Source organism: Osmia bicornis, chromosome 16, assembly GCF_907164935.1.
Source record: "Osmia bicornis bicornis chromosome 16, iOsmBic2.1, whole genome shotgun sequence".
NCBI lineage: Eukaryota > Metazoa > Arthropoda > Insecta > Hymenoptera > Megachilidae > Osmia > Osmia bicornis.
In genome coordinates this window covers 7,519,460-7,540,124 of record NC_060231.1, presented here as the reverse complement: position 1 = coordinate 7,540,124, position 20,665 = coordinate 7,519,460, and the positions used below count along the sequence as shown (strand labels likewise).

Genomic DNA, 20,665 nt, shown 5'->3' with positions numbered 1-20,665 from the left:
CTAGCTACCCGTTCCCCCCACTCGTAGTACGCTGGTTCCGCCACTACTAGTCTACCTGTTCCCCCCACTTCTAGTACGCCGGTACTTTCGCTGCTAGCTATCGGTTACCCCACTCCCAGTTCGCCGTGGCGTGAGAGAGGAACCTAGGAGAAATGGTTTGTAATCCACGGGTTAGTAAGTAGTCTCTCGTTATATTGCCGCGGACAGGGATATCGTAGCGGAAAAGTCAACTTTCCGAATTCCCACTTGAAAGATGGGAGAACAGATAAAAGTGTGGCATGTTCATAACCTATGATAGTAGAAAAGCGGCATTAGTAAGTTAAGGTCAAATTACTCAGGTGGCAATATACCGAGAGACTGTATTCTTTAAAGTAAACTGAAAAGAATTTCTACGACAACAAGTTTTATTTTTCAAATGCTTTCATCAAGCATGATTACAAAACCAAGCAACAAGAATCTCGTTCTTACATCGTGTAGTCTTAAGAACGACGGTCGTCGATAATTCATAGGTACATATTTAACAAACGATATACATGGTAGTTGTATCTAACGATAATAATCGATACTCGATTATTTTTCTCCGTTACAATTTCTCTCAGCTCGTTAATCGTCTCATTTTTAATAGCTCTATTGCTATATAGCACATTCGTTTTGCTAGAATTATATCTTGTAATAATGTAATCGTATCGTTTATCGTTACTCGTCCTTAGCCTACGGTTTAGCTAATGTTTCTCGATTACAGAACATTTTAGCTACCTTTCGTTACGTGACGCGTGAAAATGTGTTTAATGGTCGAAGATCGGGACGCGGGTGTCGATTAAAAACGAGTGCGAGCAATTAACTCGCGACGAAGTGATGACTTGGAGGCGACAAATTAATCAAATTCTATCTTTGTCGCTTCCGCAGTTACAAATGAGTCTCGATTCAGTAGATCAATGAGACAATTGAAAAGAGCAGATTTCGCGATGACTGATTTTTTGGTTGAAACGGTTCTTCTTCAATCTTTATTGTCATTGTACGATTTATAGGCTTGTCGCGCGTTTACTTGGCACAGTAAAATACGTGTAGTAGGAGATGTAAATGAGGAATGTACAGTGAATTCATCGAAAGCTTGATGGTATTTAACCCTCGGACAGCAGTGCTCAGCTATTTAATATGTTCTGGCCCATTTTCGGAAAAATTGTGAACAAATTCTTATAATGTTTAAAAGCCAAATTGCAAAATCGGCCTCTGTACGACGCTATACGATTGTATAAAGAATATTTAAAAAAAAGAATCATGAGAAAATATTGCTTCTCAATTTCAAAATCTTTGAACTACGAAATCGATAAATTTGAACCTTTTTTATGCCAACATGGCGGTCTAGAGTTTCTCAGTTTCGCCACTAGAGGCCTTCACGATCAATTTGGACTTGGGTCGTCACTTATGTTCACTGCTACTCCGCTAGAGGTGTTAGTATCAAAGCTAAAATGTGAAATATAAAAATTTACTTTTACATATCTTAAAAAAATGTAACTATTAGTTTATGTTTGACCCAATGTACGACTGTCCGAGGGTTAATTGAATCGTTGTCAAAATGAGATGTGTAAATGCGATTCAAATTCTTTTCTCCTAAGTTTAATACTTTTAGTGAGCTTTGATTGGTCTACTTAATTCCTCGGCATTTCGCGCAATATCTTCTCAATTAGAAGCTTCCAAGCCTAATAGAAGAATTGTGGACAAATCCACCCTCTTTCATCATCACCGAATCCTCGTTTTTCGTCGATCCTACGAGAAGTATAAAATTCCTTAAAAACGTTCATACTTTAACGAAAGAACTATCTTCGGTTTCCAAAAGTTACAGCATTCTTAAATGCTTTCGTGCAAAATTGAAATCTAGATAACACCTTATCAACAGGGACATAATCTAATACCTAAAGGATTTTTAAAAATATTATTTCTATAACTTTGAAATATGAAAATTATATTATGAAATAAGTAATCTGTTCGTAGTTATGATTTATTTGATTCAAAATTATTTAAATATTTTAACACGTTCAAGTCCATTGGGGTAAATCTACTCGTAGCAAGGAGGTTCTCTCCAAGGTCCGCCAAAGGTTGAAAAAGTATCAAACTTCTAATAATTTAATTTGCGACCTCTGAGATGCTCCTATCACCTCAAGCCCTAACGAGTAAATTTACCACCTCTCTTTATGGCAATTGAACCATACCCCTTATCTCGGGCTCGAACGTGTTAAAATGATAGGAGACAATGTTTCCTGTCGACAAGGTGTCAAGTACTTTAAAATCATGGAAAATATTCGAAAAGATCTTTAGTTTCCAGAAACACCCGCATAACGATCGTGTTTGAAGTGTGCGCAGTTTTATTCAAATTTCGCTCGACATACGGGGGAGGAAAGTTCTTTTCACATTGAAAGATTGTGCTTCAAGGAACGATTCGAGCGTCGAATGTATCGCGATTTTATTCTAGTTTAGTCGATACGAACTAACTGGAAACATACAAACGGTAATTGACTCCTTGCCTTACGATTTTCTTTTCTTTTTTATGTTAAATAAAAATTACAATGTATAAATAAATAATATTGATGCGATTCCGTAAGACAAGGGGTCAACGATGCATACTTAAACAAACTATCGTACAACGAAACAATGAACTTTTTATTCGAACTCGAAGCATTTGTGTGTGAAAATTTGAAAATACTGTATTTATAATACTGACTGAAAGTTAACCCTTTACGCTCCTGGGCACGAACCTAATTAAAGTGCCATTGCCTAGAATAATTCTGAAATTATTGTAAAATAAATTAGACTTATTGAAAGATCATGTTTAACACGTTCTAGAGGAAAATTAGTGACAAAATTGTTATTTTAATCTTGGAAACTCTGAGCGTGATATCTTATGACGCCATAGGGCGCCATATAACCACCTTGACGTCTTATGACACTATCCGGCTGAACGTGTTAACATGTATATAAAGAACCGCAAAATGCTAAAAGAAGAAAGCAAATTAGAAGAATCTTCTAGATATTATCTCGACTTGTTCGTTGTTATAAGATCAGCGTTAATTATCGGCCATCATTGCGATGCGATAATTTCTGAACAATTTGATGGGACTCTTTCGTGCAACCTGTGATCCCAGTTTTTTGAAACAGTGTAAAAAACGTTCGATCGCTTTATAGCCTCTGTTTTACGTTACGCTTAGCTATGTACACGTTATTTACACCTTAATTATTACATATCCCTTTCTACTTTCGCTAATAGAACCTAGAGATACGGCGCACTTGTTTTCCGTTTCAGACCTGAACAACGATTAAACAACTACTGCGACAGGTTAACAACTGTTCAAATATCAGAGTAACAATAGCCAACCATCGATGAAATTGCATATTAAATGGCCGATTTATTTACAAAATGTTCAACAGCTATAACTTTGTATTATTATATTTTTTAAATAAAAATCTGTAGATTTTGGCCAGGGAAACTTTAGACATCGCGTGATGTCCCTATCTGTAACTTCCCTTACGAATTGGTCTTCAAATGTTGAGTTATTTTGCAGTACCGCTAATATCATCAAATTGTATCAAACTTTTTATGTTTCGAATTCGGCCATTTGATATGCAACAACTTAAGGGGTATCCCCCATTTCAACGCACATTTTTTAACACGACTTTTGCAAATTTATTTAACAAGTTACGCTTAATATGCGGGTTTTTTTATATTCATATTCAAACATGTTTGAAGTAATATTGAAAATGTTCTTGCAAACAAAAAATTTAACTCGTTAAAATATCAGACTTATTTTCATTCTTAAAAGCACGGCTGCAATGGGTGTCTCCAACTTTCTTTATGTTAAAAAATATATCATTTCTACAGGCAACAGCAGTCAAAACTTTTTGTAAAAATCAAACCTTCCTCTTCAAAGTGCCATTTTTGTTTTTTTAGGATGAAAGAGATAACGATTATAGCTGTGCTTTTAATAATAAAAATAAGCTTCTGATATTTTAACAAACAAGTGTATTTTAAGTGGCGCAACTATAATCGTCCGATAGGGTGGTCAACAAATTTTGTTAATAATTTAATTTATTTTTGTTTATTCTCGATAATGTTTTCTGAAATTCTGGAAAATACTTCAGTATTTAGTTTCTTGGGTGGTGGACCATGGAGAGAGCTCCACTTGTAATTCTATTTCATATCCTGTGATTTGTAATTTTGGGTCTAATAGTTAATAGGGAAGTTAATTGCTCATGATACCACCCCCACCCCCTCCCCTCAGTTGCGCTACAGTTCTAAAATGTCAAATATATTTGAATATAAATATAAGAAACTGTACATATTAAGTTCTTATTAAATAAATTCACAAAGATAACTGTTAAAACAGGGGTATCCCCTTAATACTATTGTCAAGGTGGGACTTTAATTGTACAGCTGCTTCGACACTGATCGCGCATAATTATAGTGTTTAACATTTGTAAACGAGTAACTGGACTCTATCATAGAAAATGTGTGCGTTCTTCCCTATCGTTCTAGTGCAAAGTAAACTTCATTTTTATTTGTTCTCCTTTCTGAGTCTAGAATCGACGACGTGCTTCGGCGTTCACTGGACGATTTTTCGATCAGGTAGCAAATACTTTTACACTTGTCATTTGATGGCTACATGCTTCAGCCTCGATCAATCGATAACCATTTTTTCAATGCTTTTTTAAAAATCTGGATACCGATTAATAAAGATTCGGCAGAGACAACCGATACAACGGCTCGAAACGTTAGTCACGCTAACAACGCTTCCTAATGGCAGTATTTACGGAACCGATATTTACCCTACTATAAAATGTATGTACAATTCAACGTGACATAAGGCATCGTGCCTTGATGCGTTAAGACTAGAATTCTCAGCCACGAAATATGCCTGAAAACGTCGAAGAGTCGGTGGTTTGTCGAATCGAAAAAAAAAAAAAAAATAAAAAAACGAAGCCAGTAAATCAGCTGACCTTTTTATTGTGAAAAATTAGCTCGAATGAACCGCGGATTCTTCGACGTCGAATTACGTTTCCCGCGAATATCAGTCCGCTCGCACGAGGCGTTTTAACCGCGTGATTTCCTAAACGAAACGGAAACGAAATCGTGACAACTCACAGTGACACATCAACCACGTACTACGAGATTGAACAACGACCTGAACGGCTGTTCAATCGGCTACAACTATCAGCTTTAGAATTCGTATGCTTTACTTGTTCTTACTGTACTATTAGTTAAGTATTACTTTAACGTTTCGTGTGTTTCCATCATTGTTACAAAATACATAATATTTCTACAGAGGCGAAGTACGGTGTGTATGCAACGAAGATGTCCGTCAAAATCGTCGATGAAAGAAAGAAAATATGATTTATGAGAAAATAGGAGTACAATACAGATTCTTGAGACAGCCTTCGAATTTGTCCAAGTTGTATCTACATTGGTACATTGAAATATTCAGTATAGCTATCACGCCTGACTGGGTTGACGACCTGCCAGTATGTTTGGCGCGACAGTGTACGTTGAGCTTGTCGTCTTATGATGTCATCCGGTTGATGATTTCAACTAGTTTGGAAACTTTAGATTTCATCCAAGCTGAATGTGCTAATGCATTCAGACCTATTACACGCTTCAGACGCGTATATTATTTATTTGAAATGACGGAATGACTGTGGTAGGCACTTTGGATCAGCTTAGAACGAACTGAACAAAGTATAATTACGTTTTGTCATCTTTGGAGGATACTTCTTAATAAGGTCGCCACGTTAAGGCTTTATCAGTGACGTTATGTACAACTATATGTACTAATATGACTTGTACAGTATGAAGCATAGGCTTCCTTAGGGAAAATGACGTTACAAGGGAAGAAGAAATTTTCAGAACCTTAATTTTGACGATATTAGTATTAAAAGTGATTTAGGATAAAAAATAACATACTTTTTAATTATTAAATATTATAAAATTTAGTATATACTTGAAGAGTACAAGTGGTGGGAGCTAGGAACCTATATACATATACAGGGCCTCCTCCTATACACTGTCATACTGACCCATTCTCAAGAATCTGTAATTTGTGTGACAAGTAAAAACGACTGTTTACGTATAATAATTCACATACTTATTCGCATACTTGAACATTTCAGGAAATGTGATTTCAGGATTGTTTCTGAAGATACAGCGTAAATTTTATTTACGATATTTGTATTAAATATTCACAGTGTCTATCGTTAAAGGAATAAAATGTAATTATTTTACATAAATAAATGTTACTCGTATGCGAATAAATTTGTGATCTAGTTAAAGAAACAAGGATAATCATAAAATTCGGAGAACACAAATCACAAGCGACACTTCGACGCACGTACACAGAAACGATCACCCTCCTCCGTTTTCCTTAAAGATACATTCGTATAAACGGTTACGTTTCTAAATGTTTAAAGCTAATCGATTATACGTTAAGTTACGGGTTAAATTCGTGTCGTACAACGAGCTACCTACGATCGTGATGCCTAGAATAATTTCTCTTAACGTGTCGGATAAACGGGATATACAAAACACGCGATCGTACCAACAATTTTTCAACCCTTAGCCCCTGGGAACCGATCGATTTCGACAGCAAAAATTTCTTTATGAACTATAATGGTCAACGGGTGTGACACTAGCGCCTCTAGCGTAATGGCAGTAAAATACGAGAAAGTAATTCACGTTTTTCGGACACAATTCTGAAAAAAGGCCAAATTACAAAATCGGGCTCTGTACGACGCTATATAATTGTACAAAGAATATTTTTAAAAAAGAATCTAGAGAAAATATTGCTTCTCAGCTCGAAAATCTTTGAACTACGAGTCCACTAGCGAGAGGATCACACGAATCTTCCAGGAGTTTCTCAGTTTCGCCGCAGGAGGCCCCTAAGCTCAGTTTCTATTTGGGCAGCCACTAGTGTTCGCTGCTACTCCGCCAGAGGCGCTAGTGTCACCCTCGTCGACCCTCAAGCGTCCCGGTTGTTCGATCAGAACCGGCAAGGGCTTGAATTAAATTATTATTACAAGTACTTTTAATTAGTTGGTTGCTTTTAAAGGTAACCCGATTAAGTAGTGGCAGCTTCATATTACGATTTACTTGAGCAGACTATGTAGGTATAATTCGATCGCTTCTTCCGTCAACGACGAATCAAAATTCTTCTCGTCTTCTCAATTAGAACATACATATCTCGACAATTGTTCCAAAAATATTCCAGTACTCTTTGCTGTTAAAAGGTTCCGTGAGAACAGGAACAACGTCGTATATTGGAAAGGAAAAGGACAATTTAATAGAAGTTTCAATGAATATCCGTCGTCTGTTGTCTTCTGTTGTTGAAATACGTTCAAAGTGGAGCCCTTTTACCGTAATCTCGTGTACTGAAGTTTAATGTTCCTAAGACTAGGGCGGGATGATCCGGGTTGGTAGCACAGTTACTTCCGGCTGTTGGTCCTTAGTCTTTGTCTACGGTGCAGGGCTCGGGCATGGACTATTGCGGCGGGCAGTTTACTACCGTCGTGGTAGCGAATTCGCTGAATTTTTTATCGATTGGAACTCGGTCGTCGTAGAGGGTTGGTGCCTGCAGGATGATCCCGGCTGTCCCGACCAGCACCGCCAATGTGAAAATCCATAGGAACAGTCTGTCCAGCACCATCGCCACGTATTTCCAGTCCTCTTTTACCTTTTTCACAAGAATTAAATCGTATTACACGTTGCGGAAGAATTCATTTAACTCCATAAGTGGTACTTAAACTTGTGCTTTTAAAACCTAACCCTTATAAATGCAAATCAAGTACCTTGGTTGAATCTTCGAGCATCTTTGTATGCTCGGCGATAAAACGCACACAGATGCAGGATTTGTGAATTTCTGGAGGACAACGCGAATGCGAGAAAGCTGGAGGACTTCGTAGGACAGGACTTTTAACTTCCTCGATCCCTGCTTCGCCGGAAACCGACAGATCCTCGCACTCGGTATGAAGAGGAAGCGGAGGCAATGGTGGTCCATGGATTAAACAGCTTCCACCGAACCTTGCACCATCCGCCAGACTAAATAACAAACAACAAAGTGCCATTGAAACTGGGAAACTTTCTCTACCGAAGCAATATTCGGTGTCTATTATTTTGCAAGTTTCGAATCCTCTTCCATTTATACAATTGCGCTAGCTGGATTAACCCTTGAACACCGGAGTCGGGGTCAATCGGGACCGAAACTTACAAAATATTAACCCAAAGTTAAATGTATGATTTTTAAAAAAGAGTTTTCAGAGTAATATAGTGTAAAATTTAGAAAATGAGAATGATAGGAGGTAGAAAATTAAATTAAAATTGGGGCTCTCTTTATGGTCCGCCGCCCGAGGGTTAACAGTTTCACGTAAAAATTGCTTTTAATTCTGTAATTTTCTGCAGCATAAGAGGAATTTTTTTTCATTATTATTTTCTGGAATATAATAGTCTTCTGTTCAAAGCCTCGTATAAAATTTTGCAATTTATAAAGTTAAAGATCAACAGCAGTCGCGGCCTAAGTTTATACAGGGTAGCAAACAACCTTTTCTTTTGCCACAATGTTGGTTAAAGCTTCGTTTTTGAATTATTAACGAAAAACACTGTCCAATTAGAGCGCGGGCTGAAACGCGAGAGTGTTGGCTATTGATTACGTCCGAACGGCGGTCAAGTCACAATTTGCTGCTTCGTTTTCGAGATATAAGTAATTAAAAATTAGGAAATCATCTTCTGAAGCGCGTATTCTTCTTTCGAACAATTGACGCTGTTATGACGTCTGGTTAGATTCACAATAAACTCTATTTAATAGCTTATACCTACCAGTTCAGAAAGTTTCTTCGTGTTACTCTAAGTCTGTTTGAATTGAACTTCGAAGTAAAGTCGTGTAAGCTTGTTAACCAAGTCTAGTAATACTATACTAGTTTGGTGTACAGTACATCAACGTGTCAATTATTTTACAGATTACATTTCAAACATCCTTTGGGGATAACTTTAACTTAAAACCAGCAATCATTTCAACATTTTTCTAAAGCATCGAATTGAATTTATAATAAAAATAGATATTATATTACTATCATTATTGGTATTATTATAATATTATTATGTTCCAACTTTTTTCAAAAAAATGTTGGGATTTTTGTATTTTCTTATACATATGACACCTTGTATACAGCAGACTCTCGCTATATTGCCACAGACGAGGCTGTAACACTGCAAAATTTTTGGAAGGCTGACGAGAGTCAACTGTAGTTGATGTATACAGTGTTTGATTAAATAATTTTGCATACCTGGAAGGTGAAAGGTCTTCTTTTGATGCAGCACGACTATGAAATCGTTTAGGAGTTAAATGTTCTTCGCTATTCTCTTGAGTAGATGGGTGATAGGGATAATAACAGGTTTTTTCTTTCCCCCTTACTGTTCTCATTAACACTCTGCCAGAACTATATCTGTGAATATAAATTAATTCGTTAAATAAACAATGTATTAGAAGAAATACTACTATTGTTTGCTGCAAATGTTTCAGAGTGTGCCTTGGATATTACAAATAATTTAATAGGCGAGCTACTAGAAAAAGCACTAGTGCTAAAAATTTCTTATTGCAAATAAAATTTAATTTGCGTTCAGATATTGATTTAGATACATTATAATTTACTTTAGAATATTTATAATTTATAAAAACTAAAATTCTTACTTTTTAATTACCTATTTTCTAAAATTATTTTTATAAATTTTCAATAAAAACGTACGAGTACAGTTTCCGGCAGAGATATCCATAGCGAGAGGGTTAAACGATATTTGTGAAATAGAAAATTTTTGGAGTAAATAAATGATAATATGTGCTTACCTATTTGCTTCGAATTTATACTGAGGCCTTCGCATGACCAATAAGCGTGGAAGGATATGAATGAATACCCTTTTCACCCAAGGCGCCATTTTGTGAGTTTGAGGTGATCGAAAATGGACATTCAGTACAACCACCGTTACACATATACTGTAACATAAAAAGACAGAAATTCCTAATGATTTAAATGGTTAATGAAAATCAACTTTTAATTAGGGTCACAACTACTTTGCGTAGCCTGAGGAAAATGTATCCACCATATGTTTGAAAATAGTCATAGCTTATTCCCTTTGATGTTTTAATATTTTCGATGAAATCTTAGCGGTAAAGCAAGGCAAATTGCCGTAACGTATAACCGGGAGTGGCTGCGGTGGAACGACAGAACGTAAATCTCGCCAGGCCATTCATAACGAGGGAATCCATTCGGTGATGGCTGGCCTTAGCAGCCGCCGGGTACTAAGGGACAGACTATGATTTAAATTGAACCTGGTTCCTTTACCTTGACTGGAAACTAGGGATGGGAAGAAGTTCAATATGTACTCACTAATCTAAGTCAATTCCAAAATCCAAGTCTCAGTTCAGAAGGTAAAAGTCATTATTACAGAGTACTTAACTAAAAGGAGATGGTTTTGAAATTTCAACATTTTGAATGTACGAAAAAAATTAAAAATTTGAAGATATAAAATTGTAAGATGGATTATAAAATATTTCTTTTATAATCCACAGAATGTATTTATTTTAATATTTAAAGCTTAGATCTGATCGTTAAGGGTATTTCCATGAAATTCGCTAATACGAAGAGTCATTACGAGGAAATAATAATTCATAAGAACAGGTCAGCTGTTTTAACGTTTAAGAGGAGCGCTCGAGGAGAACGTGTGGCGGTCGATCTTGGCTTTAATGGCGGCACAATGTCTCCACGTTTCTCGGAAAAAAGCAATAAGCGATGCGGTTTAATGCACCAGAGCACCGACCATCCCCTTGAAATTCAACGAAGAAAAAGGCTCGGTTCTTTGCTTGGCCTCCGCCTTCGGTGAAGGCAAGTCACGAACGATGCTGTTACTGATTGTCACACCTACCACTTCTTTTCGTCTTTCACCAGTGGACTTTGTAATTCAGCGTTTTGATTGTGTGGTTAATAAATAATGAGATTGAGATTGTAGTTTAATTTTAATGAAGAAACCTACATTTCAACTTCCGTCTCCTTTATTATACTCCTGCAGCTGCATTCTGATTTTTCACTGATCAAAGCAGTGCTATAGTTGTCCTCAGACAGTGCTAGATTAAGGGTTCTACTTTTCAGGGGGCCCTGAAATATAAGCCTTCCACTTACGTTTTATGCTTTTATTTAGAATAAATTTTAGTTTTTATGATCATCTAGTTTTTCTACGTTGTTCATCAGCTATCTCACTTATTTTTCATCGATTCTCCCTTTCCTATCTCCTTGCTCTTCATTTCGCTTCTTACACCCCGATCGTCTCATATTTTTTGCAAAGCTCTCTTGCGTTCGTGTTACGGCGACGAAGAAGCGTTCTTTCTTAGAGACTGATGGGCAACGATGATGAAGCGACTTGGAAATTTGTAGGATAGCGGTTCTTCGTGGTGATGTAGAAGATTCCCGGGAGAAGGCGAATAAAAAAAGAACGTGGATCGAATACGTCGAGCTCCGAGCCTTTACAGCTTCCAATTTCGTCATGGATCGACTATGCCTCTTCTAACGATTTATGACGGTTTCACCACCAAAACCGGTGGGGTCATCAGGGCTGCTGGCGTCGGGGGTGGAGGCTCCAGACGACCATAGGATAAGTAGCAGGGGGAGATCTCAATTTGGACCTCCTCCCTTACATCTTAGCATCTTTTACACACCTGCATCCCTTACATCCCTACATCCCTTATACTTCTTCATTCCTTACGTCCCTTACATCCCTTATATCTATGCATTCCTTATATCCCTACATCCTTTACATTCCTGCATCCTTTACATCTATGCATTCCTGATATCCCTACATTCCTTATGTTTCTTCATCCCTTACATCCCTTACATCTTTCATCCCTTACACCTCAGCAAAAAACGAAACTAAATTTGGCAAAAATTATGAGCCCTCTAGCGGCAAAAATTTGAACTAAAATCTCGATGTCGAATCAGCGCCATCTGGTTTCGGAAAAAGGAACTAAATCATGCACCATTTTTGGCCCTCTGGCGGCAAAAATTTGAACTAAAATCTCGATGTCGAATCAGCGCCATCTGGTTTCGGAAAAAGGAACTAAATCATGCACCATTTTTGGCCCTCTGGCGGCAAAAATTTGAACTAAAATCTCAATGTCGAATCAGCGCCACCTGGTTTCGGAAAAAGGAACTAAATCACGCCGGAATTTTGGCCCCCTAGCGGGAAAAATGCGAACTAAATTTTCGATGTCGAATCAGCGCCATCTGGGGGCAGAAAAAGGAACTAAATCATGTCGGAATTTTGGCCCTCTAGCGGGAAAAATGTGAACTAAAATTTCGACGTCGAATCAGCGCCCTCTGGTGGCAGAAAAAGGAACTAAATTTTGCAAAAATTTAAATTTAAAATTATTTTTCACGAGACTTTACTTACCTTTACTTACCTTTACTTACCTTTACTTACCTTTACTCGAACCAGTGGCCATAAGTATATTATTTATAATATATTTATTATAAGGGTTGAAAGGATACAAGGGATTCAGGGAGAATGTGAACATGGGTGTTTGACTCCAGTTGATTCCTAACTCTTATTAGAGCAGAATGAGAGCAATGACCGATAGCAATCGAGGTTTATTCTCTGATTCCTGCTACAAAAAGCCTGTGTCTGGTTTAAAATATAATTAATGCGATCGATACGGAACGTTGGATGGTAAATGACGGGTTAAGTGCGAATTCATTGTGTCTTCGAAAGTGGGTTAATTGCAACGATCGTGGTGCTATTCTTATCATTGAAGGAACATTGTTTGTCTTGTATTCGGCTTGATTGGATCTAAAGCTGGCAATTAATTAAATTTCATGATTTGAAGTCGAAGAAATTAAGGACAGCTGATTTCGTGTAATCAATAAATTAAATAAACAACCTATTGTATCATTAAAATGATTCACAGACTCGCATCCAGAATTCAACTTTGTAAATTTAGTCTACGAACCTTTCGCAGCTGTTAATTATTCAATTTCAGAATCGCGATGTTACGATACGTCAACCTTTGCCTCGTTTTGGCATCAGGACGCTTGGCGTCTACGTTTAAACCGTGACAAGTCGAGAGCAGGGCCAGAAGTGGCACTCAAGCCGATGAAATTTACTTAGCGAGAGAAGTAACGACGTCACTGTCCACTCGAACAGACTGTTGGAAGAAAGAGCTGGGCAGACGCCGCCGCGCCGCGTCGGCTGGCAAAGCGAAAAAAGGGAAACGAAGCTGAAGAGAGACTCGCTCCTCTAAACGTTTCGCAGTTTCGGGTTACCCAGATGAGAACCTTTAATCTACGTTACTTTCCGGAATCTCTTAATTCTCTTTTCTTCTAATGCGTAGCAAAATTTTTGCACCAAGCAAATGAAAAATTGAAAGTTATAAATTAAAGTAGCTAAATTGTGTCTTTAAAATTTAATGAATTTAATGATTAATTAATTAATCTATAACACTTAATAATTCATAGATGATCTATAAATAAATTTATCTTTGAAATTTTTATTTAAAATTAAAACAGTAATTTTTGAACGTTAATTTGTAATAATGTGAAAAATTAAATTGTTAAAAATAATTAAGATATGATTTATTATACATGCTACGAATGTGAAGAAATTTCAAAGTAATGCTCAAACACTTTTAACTGTTTGAAAAGGATTAAGAGAACAAAGAGCCATATAAAGTTATTATAAACGTAGAAGCTTATATCCGGTAAAAAATTCATTTCATTTCTCTGAATCCTTCAAGACAAGCGAAGCGTTAACTCCAAACGGAAGTTTAAAGGAATTTTTCCATTTCCAGGAGCTTCAATTATTCAGGAAGGAGAATATAAAGAATTCGTTTTTCATGGTATATTCAACAAGTTTAAAAGCGATGCGTCAGCTTCAAATATTGACAAAAAGAGATAAATTATTTTTCAAACGAATAGTTTGCGCAATATCGTGGAACAAAAATACTGTTGCACGATGAAATTGTAATAGTGGAGGGATCCTATCGTTTTTTTTAAAATCAATTAAATTTGTTTCTGAATTCAATGAATTCAAAACTAATGATACAATGAATTTTCCAGGTATTCGTTAGTTAAATCGTGTCTAGTGAAGGGGAAGGACTTTCACAGGTGACAAAATTTACTTACTCTCGACTAACGACATCATTGCCCGCTTGAACGGCGACGTCAGAGAGAATGACAGAGATGGTGGTGTGAATAGGGAGAATAGGAAAGGAAAAGCCAGGGTAGGAAGAGAATTCACGGTGCCAAGTCGCGTACCGGAGCATTAATATTTGCGTGGTTCATTTAACACGGCAAACTAACCATTTTGAAGTATCTGCTTCGTTTGCTGCTTGAAACAGATTTCACGTTAGTGGATAATTTCTCCCAATCTTCCAACGATTTGCTAAATTCTGTTTAACTTGACAAGTGGGATAGAAAATGGAAAAGTAAACTAAAAGTTATTTATCAAATTGATGTACATGAAATGCAATGAATAAATTTAGTAATTAAAAATAAAAATACTGATTTACATTTTTATCCTTCCTATTTTTTTTTGCAAAAGAATTAGAGAAAGTTGTTTAAAATTGGAAGAAGATATTACTTCACTCCTTTCTCTTTCTTTTCTCTTATACAGTTTCCAGATTTCAAGATGCACACTATTTTTGCGACAGCCTGTATAAAGCGATTACAGCTCGGGGTTTCATAAAGGCGAACTGCGACGATAAACTACATAGAAGGATAAGAACACCATAAAAAACGTAACGTTGCCTCAGAGTTGGAAAAGGATCCATTGGTAGCAGTCTTATCGTAAGATACTTTCCTCCTCTGACTCTATATAAAGCTTGATAATGTTTACACATCAACGGTGAGTATCGTGTGTTGAGAAGCATTTTTCGAGGTCTTGAAAGGATTTCTTTCAGGGGTGACATTTTGGTAAAAGAAAATCCTCTTCAAAATAATCCCAGAGTTACGAGGAAAGTTATAGCGTTTCATGAATTGTGCTCTTTTTAAATCTAAGAAAAAGTTCTACATTTGTACGGTATCAGAAGTTTCTTCAACCCTTGGACGGCGGACCATGGAGAGAGCCCCAATTTTAGTTCTAAATTTTTACAATTTGAAAATTATTTTTATTAAATTTGTGAAGCTATCGTTCTTCCAAATCGTAGTTTATGAATTTCTAAATACTTTATGATAACACATTTGAAAATATCTAGAAAATTTCGTCACCATAAATCAGAAAATAATAGGTGCAGCTGTTGTTGGTTGCGAATTCGTTCTGTGTACAATTTTTGCCGTTTCGGAGTATCGTCTAGGCCGAGATAGCAATCTATTTCGCATTAACGTGATACCACACTTTCGCAGTGAAAGAAGAGGATCATCCCTTACATGTTTTTCTCGCCGTAGAAGGGATTGCACGTTCTTTTGTTGTCCACAATCCAAGCTGAAGTTTAGTCGTAATTGTACACGAGGATTTATATTAGATTTCAACGAATTACTTCCGGTTAAATTAAAGAAATCTGTACAGTAATCTTGATGTAATTACAAAATAAGAAAAAATTTTATTAATGAAGAAGCGAATTATTAATGCATCACAGACACTTAATGGAAATCATTTTTTAATTCAATTTTAATTTCAACCTTCGGCGGAATTTTACCACAGAGCATTGTTAGTCTTCGTACGGTCTGCTCGATATTAATTCTGCTAAGAATCAAGTTGAATCAGCCAAACAGTAGCTAGCGTGATCAGCATCGTACATCTCACTGGCGTACTTTGGCTATAGAAGTAGCCGGCTATGGTGGCTGTTAGGCCGAGTCAGTATCACGACTTGGGAAACGTGCCACGTTTAAATTGGATTCTATTCTCGAAGGAGTAGCTGAGCTAACGGATTCGTGGTTGGCAAACGGAAGTCTCCTGGCACTTCCTCCGTCTTCCTCCGGCCGGTAGGAATTTCCAATCCTGCCAGCTACCAATGAAAAAAGCTACCATGTTTAGAAGGAAACTTGTATTAACCCTACCACCCGGCTACCAGTTTACTGCTGCACCGACACACCCTATGTATCTTGTAAAATAATTCTAAAGTTTTGGATATGAAATTCAATTATTAAATGATTTTGCCTGTAACTATTAGAAGAAGAATTTTTAAAGGAACAGTTAAAAATTTGGTAAAGGAAAATAATATGAAATAGAAAATTAAAATCTCCATGGTCCGCCGTCCGAGGGTTGAAAAGAAAATTACCTCTAAAGAAAGGACGAGCATTGATTCTCGATCGAGTGAATTTATAACTATCCTCTGTGCCTTCGTTCCAGCTCGTTTCCCAGCTTCACTTAATTCCATCATTTTCCACCTAAACCATACGCCATTAGTGCAGTCACGAACCTGTGATAAAACGCGTCGTTGAGTAGCTTGTTTACGCAGCTCTCGCATATTACCCGACGCGTACAGAAATTAAATTGCTTAAACTCGTTAGAAGGGTAGCGTTATCATTTACCTTTTGGGAATTTTACCATACAGGGTGTCCCGCCTAACTTGAGTAACTAAGTTACAACTTTGAACGGTGGAAGGTAGAAAAATATTAAATAACGTCAGAATGAATATCATTTAACTTGAAAACGGTTGACAATGTTACGATTCTGGAGAGAAGACTAGACGAAATGAAGCTGAAAAAATAAGAATTTCACCATGCTAGAAGAGAGGCATGCGTTCGATATACGGGTCAGCTGGTCGTCGACATTCCAGAACATTAATTTCAGAAGTGTTTCTATTCACACCCCTGCATGGGTTCATTGGCCCGTAAGGGCTCTTTTCAAAGGGCGCTATGAGCCTCGTACGAGGAGGGAAGTCTCTTTGAAACCGTACCACTGGGCCCCAGTTTAATATTAATAGCTGCATTTGCGGCTTCGTATGAACGACATTTAACTAACGAGACGCCTAGATTTGGTCATCCTACTCCTTTACCCTTTCTTTCCTCTTTCTTTTCCGCCACTTGACCGACCACGTGGCAGTTGACCCTTAAACGTACCCTCCGTAACTACAGTAACCGCTCGATAATTTCTACCTTTCGGGCTTTTTCGAAAAACGAGCAGTTATCGAATGTATGATGAAGAAATTGAAAAATTTTGAAATCTGAAGAAGGAATAAAGATAAAATAAAAATTCGTCAGCGAGATTGAAAGTCGTCGAACAGTGTGAAATTGAATCAGTCTACGTACATTCCCATTACTATCGCTTTATTCGTCGAATCAGCTGGGGCAGTAAGCCCGGGAAATGCTCATAAATTTTTTCCTGTTGCGGCAGATGAAACGGGTTCCGTTTCATTCGCATTGTCTCAGGGAGCGTAGCGGAGGCAGCGGCCGTAACTGGGATGCAGTGGATCGATCGTGCCGAGCCATTGTTTCGCCTCAGTGTCGCTATCAATCGCGGTAGACGTTCATTATAACGGCATTAAAAGGCTTTTGAAACGGCGCGACGGGACGCGGGAGGGGAAGAACGATTTGCAGAAGGTAGGAAATTGCAGCGAAAGCGTGGGAGGACGAAAGAAATAAGGGAAAAGAGAGCCTGTTGCTGGTGTTATCAGCGGAGTAGGCGAGTCGGATGTTTGTTCCGTTTCTTCGATGTACACGCGTCGACGGCCAAGGGACGATCTCGAATTGTAAAAGCGGTAAAACAAGACATTAGCTTCATGGGGTGGAAGGAAATAGTGGGAAGGGGGAAAGGGTAACCGCGGACCTGGACCTTCTCCAAAGCCGAAAGGAACTTCCGTTCCTGTACCTCGTTGTTAGACCCGTTCGTACAAAACCAAGATTTCAAAGTCGGCAATAAACTGCCGCAAACTGGGACGCTACGATTTAGCCGGTCTCCGTGTTCAGTCATTCGTTATTAACGTTTCAGGAGTTTTCAGGGTATTCGGGTCCTTTGCTCGGTCTACCTCGTCCTCTCTCCCTTCCACTTGCTCTTTTTATCTCTCGCCATGGGTGCGTACTTTATTGCAGGTAAAAATGAATCTCTAGCACGCTTATGCTGCGATACAACCAGCGAAATAACATTTTTCACGTTTCATGTTCACCTTTGTAATGGAGAGTTTATACGAGGATTCTTTAAAAACAGAAGGTACACGAGTATGGGATCACGTATCGATGAAGATGGAAAACAGCGGTTCTCATTCGCACGGTCTACGTTTATATAAATTTTTATCAAAACACTCTGTGAAACTTACATTGCCAACCACCAAAGTGATCGTGGACACCCTCGCAACTCTAAAGTCTTAAAATCCTAAAATTCTAGAATTCTAATATTTCAAAATTCCCAAAATTTCAGGATTCGCCGAACTACGAAATCCCTGAACTTTCAATTAATAATAAAAATAAGAAATGTCTGTAAATGTAATTTCATATAAAAAGAGTCATTATATAAATAGTTATAATCGTAATTGATCTGTACATATGAGAGTCACTCCATATGATACATTGTTGAAACTAGCCTACCTGTTCAGAGCAAGGTGGGCTCGTATGGTCCATTTCTGCGATAACCCAGATTCGAAAACAAAAAGCTTTTGTCTGGACGCTGAATATCGCGATGACGCACTTTGATAATCAGAAAGACTTTCGAGAACTTGCATTCCGATAAGGTGTTAGGTAATCAGACCACATTTTTTTATTTCAACAACAGTTGAAATAAAGTTAAAACTTTCTTCTACTATCAAAATATATAAAAAGAAATGAATAATTTTGTGTGCTCCGAAATAAAGTTCAACCCAAACGAGGGCATAGAGATGTACAATAAATAAATCACTTACCGATCACTTTATGCACCTGTATTTAAGACGTTTAATCAACGACACTGTATGTTTAAAGTTTTACGAAAATTACCTTAATGGAGAATCACTTTATAACTTTCGTACAACACGATAAAGTTAAGGAGTCGATGGTAATAATCGACTATTCAAGTTATAATATACTTAAAGCATGTTTTGAATGCTTACCTTATCGAAACGAGTATCATGGCGAATATCAGGTACTTTCCAAGCAGCGGCACGACCAGCGACGTAGGTGGAATGATCTCAACGACCAGCAGGAAGAACACGTGAAGACTGATGAGAATGGAGATGGAGAGCGTGACCTGTAATGGTAAAAAAATTTGGTTAGACTTTGCCCTAGAAATATTTATATTATAACATTTATTATAATTATTAACGTACAGTGGTATCTTCGTTAATTTCAATTTAAGCTTAGATAAAAAATTTATAGAATGTGTCTTTTAATAAATATTTTTGTTTTGCGATTACGACAAATTGTTATTTTTTAAAAAGACACGAGTACATTATTTAATAAATTAATTTTTATAGCTTCTCAGAAGCCCTGAAGTCATTTGGTCCAATTTCGAAAAAGGTAATCTGATTTAAACGATGGTTATCATAATAATTCTTTTTCCAAAAGAAAAGTTACACGAAAATCTGTAAAATTGTACGAAATCTGTTGAGAAAAATATGAGAAAATGTAAAAGAACTGGGGTGCGATCCAAAGGGTCACGTACTCGAATATAAGCAAACAAATCCCTGAACTCCGCTGTATCAACACCGACTATGCAGTGAGATGAAATTTTCAAGCAAAAACTCGGTCAGTTTGTGTGAATTAAACTCCGCCAGTCAACTTGCAAAATAACTTGGAGCTTGTACATACCGGATCGTCCAAGTTGATGTTTGCGCAAGGTATATTTGTATGCTCTTGCAGCTACAGTAATTGAAGAGAAAGTGAAATTCTCGTAACTCCTGATTCAGTCTCCTGTTTTTACATTTCACTTAATGTTCCCGGGTTAAATGAATCTAAATCCTTTTTTTGTAAAATTAAAAATAGTTGTCCTGATTTTTTTCATAGAGAAAGGAAGAAATAAAGGTGTTAATGCACTAAAGCCAGAGATGCGTGGCCGCTAATCAAATTAACGTCGAAATAGCCAATATATCAGTGTCGAAAGATTAGAACGTTGCAGGATATAACGATCGGATTCATCGTTAAATGCAACACGGTCGTCAACAGTAATGATCGTTAACTGACACTGCATTTTGCCCGTGGATGCGACGTGATATGGCTTCCTGCCCACGAGTCATCAGAATCGACAGCTAACATGACAAGCATGTTCCTTTATTGTTCACATAATACGTATCTGTGGTTTCATACAAGAACTACCAATGTTTAAATAAAAATATTTTTGTTTAATAATTAATTTTTCCAATATAATAGCTGAATAACTTCACAAAGTAAATCTGTAAATAAATTAAATAAGATCTGGACTTTGTTAAACAAAAATACCACTGCGTTTAATCAACTATGGTGGATTGTAATATATTTTTAAAAAATCAATAATTTTGTGTCCCTTGAGTAAAGTTGAATCCAACTGAATTTTTCTCTCGTTAAACGATTAAATTCACAACAGGAGTCACTGTACATCGTTCAAATAGAAATTCAAAGTTAAATTCAAACGATAGCCTCGGGTGCAACGGTAACGCGATGTAATCAGCGCACGATGCAGTAGTGCAACGGAATGCAATCGTGGATTGCGAGCGCTAATGGGTTAGAATCGCAGCCGTACTTTCACGAGATCCGAGCCTTTGTAAATCGA

At 37.2% G+C, this 20,665-nt stretch overlaps 1 protein-coding gene across 1 annotated transcript in view; it reads right to left on the bottom strand.

Annotated features, from left to right (window-relative positions):
• Window positions 1-386: 386 nt before the first annotated feature.
• The window catches only part of LOC114872237 (acetylcholine receptor subunit alpha-like), a 78,492-nt gene continuing 58,213 nt past the window's right edge, over window positions 387-20,665 (bottom strand). The window contains exons 8-12 of the mRNA XM_029179247.2: window positions 19,032-19,168; window positions 9,876-10,022; window positions 9,319-9,477; window positions 7,828-8,077; window positions 387-7,712 (exon numbers count right to left, since the gene is read on the bottom strand). Of these exons, the coding sequence (XP_029035080.1) occupies window positions 7,521-7,712; window positions 7,828-8,077; window positions 9,319-9,477; window positions 9,876-10,022; window positions 19,032-19,168 (885 nt within the window). The 3' untranslated portion in view covers window positions 387-7,520. The remainder of the gene's footprint in view (window positions 7,713-7,827; window positions 8,078-9,318; window positions 9,478-9,875; window positions 10,023-19,031; window positions 19,169-20,665) is intronic.